Raw genomic sequence first — 5,230 nt, forward strand, 5'->3', positions numbered from 1 at the left:
CTCCCCCTCCGTTCCCAGTTTTTCTCCGGTGCACCCCCCTTGCATTCTTATCGATCTTGTGCGACAAATTCTTTTTTCCACCCGACGATATCTCGCGCGAGGATCGCGTGTGCAACCCTCGGTACCGTTTCGTACTTATTAATCCCGGCGGGGGAGAAACGGCGCGACGAGCAAAGTTAAGTCAACCGTAAGGGAATCGTTTAAGTGTCGTTACTCTTCGCCACCGGGCATTTTAATCACCGACACTTTGTACCCTTACGTTACGCTCGGGGATCGATTATGCCGTAAGAGGACGATCTCTCGTAAACGATAACGGACGAATATCACTTTATTTTTCTGCGCCGACGTGTTTCCCCCCATTAATTTGCTTTCATTGAAATTAACGGGGCGATAGCGGGTAATGTTCGTACTTTTCGGGCAGGTCGATAATCAGAGAGACAATATCAAAACTCTGTTAAATTAAGCATAGTTGATACGCAATCGCGACACACCACCGGTGGTAATTGGATCGTACGGTACCGCGGCGGAGGTACGTTCGTTCGAGCTTCATTCGTGTTTTCCGACAATGCCGTTGTTTATCCCATATCGCGAAATGAGTTTCGGAATGAGTGGCGTGAGAGTGCGGGTAGCAAGCGAGGATGGCAACGTGGGTGGGGATTGAGAGTGGATATATAGATGGGCGCGAATTCTCGGAAATGCATATCTCGTACGCTGCAATCGTTTCGCGAATTGAAGAGCATTGAAAAAATGCCGCCAGAGGCTGCGTAGGTTTTTCGTAGATCGTGGGGAGGGAAAGGCAAGAGCAAAAAAAAAAAAAAAAAAACAAACTACAACATACTTTTTATTCCACCGCCTAGTCGCCGATGTGGTCTATTTTTTCATGCATTTTACATCCGTAAACCAAATATTCTTCCAATCCCAATTGTTGTCTCTCGCAAAGCTTGCATGTTCTACGTATGCGTGCTCGTACTTAATCCTTAAGTGATCGTCCGAGCAGATTGTCATCACACACAAGTGGTCATGCGCGACAATGCGTATTCTGTGCTCTGAGGAAATAACCCTGTATTTACATGTGATGATTAGAGTTTTCGTTCCTATTTGATTTTTTCCCAAGGTCCTACTTTTTGCATTATCTTTAATTCGAACCATTGCTCTTCAAACTTACTTCTGTTATTATTTCTAAATTCTTTGGAACATTCTAAAACAGAAATCCTGTTACGAAAATGTCGAGACTATAGTTTTTGAATTACAAACTCTTCTTTCATCAATTATAATTCAGAAACTACTGTAGCTTTGACATTTTCGTTGACATTAGATTATCATTACTTTTTACTCTACTTTACCTCTAAAATATGCTATGAAAATATTTTACAATGCTTATGAGACACCCTGTATATTGTTGTTTGCAATTGTGATTAATTTAATCGATTGAATAAGAGTTGCTAGCTAAATAAAAAATTAATCGTTATTTATTAATGATTAATTTTTGATTACAGAATAGATGAAACTTATAACAATTAATGTATGCGCAATCTCTTTTCCAATTTACATGGAAACAAAATAATTCATCGACCAATATCGATTTGAACATTTTTTCATGACAAACACATTCTTTAATAAGAGTTCTTTAATAGTAGCGATAAAAATTGTAAATATAATTTTTTTTTAATGTGTATAATTAAAAATTCACGATTGATACAATTAATTTTTAATCGATTACTTTACATCAAAAAAGAAACAATCGATTAATCGTAGAAGATTAATTCACAAATAATTTCATTAATTGATTACATTAATCATAATTATGGTATATAAGTTTATGAGTTTTTTAAGAAACATTTGAGAATGTTTCGTATAAAGAATTCTGGAAGAAATCTTAAAATTGTCTTATCTGTATCGATTTTACCCGCTTATTCGAGAATCTTTAGAAATTAGTATTTCGTTCATTATTGCGAAAATTTCGAAATAGTAGAGAACTTTAGTTTAATCCGCTCTATCTGCGTACGCGGAGCGCTTTGAAACTAAAACTTACCGAACATTCTGTACATTTCAAATTTCTAGTCGATTATTTTAGTTAAAAAATAAAACGATTTTTTAATGCCCAATGCTAGGTACTTTATTCATATATCTGTAGCATAATAAACAAAAAACATAATACGTTTAAAACATCAGAAAAGGTACATAATGAATACCGCGCGGCGGTATATACTGGCATATATTTACATGGCAGAGGACTGCACCAAACGTGAAATAAAAAAGAAATACGTTAATTTTGCTGTTGCGATTTAGACGTCGCATCGCGCAAAATAGCGTGAAAACACTGTTAATATTCTAAAGGGTGTCCCAAAATTAACGCAACATTTGAATTAAATAGAAAACACAGTTTTTAGTCTTTTGATTGTTATTTTTTTACTGAATCATAAAATACATAGGATAGGGTTATTTGTGGAATAACACATCGGGCAAATGGCCTCCACGGCTTTGCATGCACATACGCACTCGTTTGTCGAAATTTTCCATGACCATTTTGCATAAATGTGGCTGAATTTCGTTGATGCAGCGTTGAATTTCCTCCTTTAATGCACGGGTGGTTATGGGCTTGTTGACATAGACCTGTGATTTCAAATAACCCCATAAAAAGAAATCTAATGATGTTAAATCACACGATCTAGGGGGCAATTTTGGCGATTAACAAAGCCATCAAGGTGAAAATGTGCTTCATCGCTTAGGATGATTTTGCTCGAAAAATCAGCATCCATTTGTTGATGATTCAATAATCCATTCAACGAACTCATTTTCATTAACCCTAAACTGTCAGCTGTTAAATTGTTTTTTTTTTTGGTTGCCAACACTTTACTGCACAAATGGCGGCAAATTCAAATCTTGCGTTAATTTTGGGACACCCTTATGTCTAAAAGATCACTAAGAGGGTTAGATGGAGGAAGACCACTCGGATGTTATCATTATTTTATGCAGCTTTATTCGAATATGACATTTTCTGTGAGCCAGCATGACCGCTTAAGGATCGAGGAGAGAAGAAATGAGATGTCGCAAACTCGCGAATCGTCTCCATTTGATATTATGATCTTGATGAAATTTTAATAGATTTCAATTGCCCAGCCAACTATCAGGAGCGAGTAGATAATACGAGCTCCAAACAGTTTTAAGTGATCGTTTAAAATTCAATGTGCGAAGACATCCACGAAACTTGTCACATTTCCAACTTGCGTCAATTTTATATCTCGCGATTTGTTTTTTTTTTTTTTTTTTTTTTTTTCAAACAAAGATCAGCAGTTATAGTAGATACCTTTAGGTGTGTTCTCGTGGATCCAAAAGTACTTTATCGTTTCTTAAACCATTTCCAATACTTAAGTATTCAAAAGTTACACTTTGCAGACTCTAATGCATAAGTCACACGGGGGACTGGTTAAAAATTCAGAAAGTCAGCACTTTAGTTATTACCAATAGACTGTCATTCCCGTCGTGGCAGAATAAATGTATGACTACTTTCAAACGGCTAGTGCGGCAAGAATCAGTAATATCCTCGAACGCAGGCCGGCCTTTCCCAAACTATATCTCTCCTATTTCATAACTTTCCCAATTTCAAGAACAGAGAAGCGAGAAAATAGCATAGGCGCCGAAAAACTCCGCGCCAGTACCGAGATGGCGGCGAGAATTTAGGTGGGAATACAGAACGTGATATTCTAGTTGAAGTCAAAAATTACTTAAAGTTAAACGAGGGAACACCTTGAAAGTTGAAGAAGGACGAGCGAGACTTACGCACTAGTGGGACGTAAAGTGACCATCGTGAAGAATTTATCGTGGGAGAGACAGCCGTACGGTGCAAACGGCTAGAGGATGATAAGTGTTGACTCCCGTTGCGGAGCAATTTGCGATTGCTACCTTCAGATAGGGCTGGCTCGACGTGCGCGTTATCATCAGCCGTTGCACCCGTACATAATAGCGAGCCGCAAATAGGCCATCGACGTCGTGTTGCGAACAAAAGCAAAACAGCGCGTCGCGCAACGGGCAGGCCCCAGCGGATGTCCGAAACGCCGCGCATTCCCGACGCGGATCGTCGGCGATTAATCGAATCGATCGAGCAGCACGGCGCGGCAACGCGCGGCCGGCGCGGTGGCGGTGACGGTGGCAGTGGCGGTGTGGCAGTGGCGGTGGAGCCTCTCGTGCTTTGACAAAGGCTGGCTTTGATTCATGCGTCAGCGCACGAGGCCGCCGCCACGGTCCAACCACGATGCAAAAAAACCACACACACAACACTTACCCCTGATCCGTCCGAGGCAGAACAATAACAAGACGGTCAGACCGATCCAATCCATGATGATTCGACTCGATATTTCCTTTTCACCGCCTCCGACTGCAGTCGTTTCGACTCTAAGGTGAGAAATCGGTGTTGGCGCAAAACGCCGCGCCAACGGCCGTTCCAACTGCACGCGCGAGATCGAAAATCAAATCGCTCCCACGCAGTGTGTGCACTGTACTCCGGTTTCTCTTACTCGCGCACCACGCACGAGAGATGTTTTCACATTGAAAATCCACTTGTGGAACAAATCGCGTCGTCACCAGAAAAAAATACGTCGTGTACAAGCAATCGTCGACGGACGACCGCGTCCGTCTTCGAATATTATCCTTTCTTTCCGTTTCTTTTTTTCCCCCCTTTCTTCCAACGTTTAATTATCACTCAACCATTCCCTGTCGAGGCACCGCGCACTCATTAACCCTCTCACAGCGAGTCACGGCGACACTCACGGGGCACACGCGGGTCCCGATCGTGCGGCGAACACGCGTCGCGCGGAAATAGCGGGTGGCAGCGGCGGCGAGGAGGCATTCGGGGAGAGATAGAGAAAGAGGAAGAGGGATAGAGAGAGAGAAAGAGAGGTAGAGGGAGAGAGAGAGAGAAAGAGAACGTGCGTCCGTACCCCACGATGATCGCGTGTGCGGAGTAGTGGCGGCGGCGCGGCCTACGGGCTTTAGAGCGCGGGGCGCCGTCTCCCACCCTCACGCGCGCGGCCGGCGGCAGTAACCCCCTCTCCCCCCACCCTCGCTCTCTCTCTTTCTCTCTCTCGGCTGTTCGCACACGCGCCCGAGAGTACCCGATGTTGGAGCACGAGGCCGAAATAGAGGTATCCCGGCACGAACCAGCCCGAACAAATCCGACAGAAAGAGAGAGAGAGAGAGGGGGGGATTGAGGAAAGGAAGGAGAGAGAGAGAG

At 42.7% G+C, this 5,230-nt stretch overlaps 1 protein-coding gene across 1 annotated transcript in view; it reads right to left on the reverse strand.

Moving 5' to 3' along the window:
- Positions 1–4,977, reverse strand: part of LOC108755535 — a 137,388-nt gene extending 132,411 nt beyond the window's left edge. Inside the window, exon 1 of the mRNA XM_018498597.1 lies at positions 4,283–4,977. Coding sequence (XP_018354099.1) covers positions 4,283–4,337 — 55 coding nt within the window. The 5' untranslated portion in view covers positions 4,338–4,977. The remainder of the gene's footprint in view (positions 1–4,282) is intronic.
- Between the last annotated feature and the right edge of the window lie 253 nt (positions 4,978–5,230).

This window comes from Trachymyrmex septentrionalis, unplaced genomic scaffold (assembly GCF_001594115.1).
Source record: "Trachymyrmex septentrionalis isolate Tsep2-gDNA-1 unplaced genomic scaffold, Tsep1.0 scaffold88, whole genome shotgun sequence".
In the NCBI taxonomy this organism is placed as follows: domain Eukaryota; kingdom Metazoa; phylum Arthropoda; class Insecta; order Hymenoptera; family Formicidae; genus Trachymyrmex; species Trachymyrmex septentrionalis.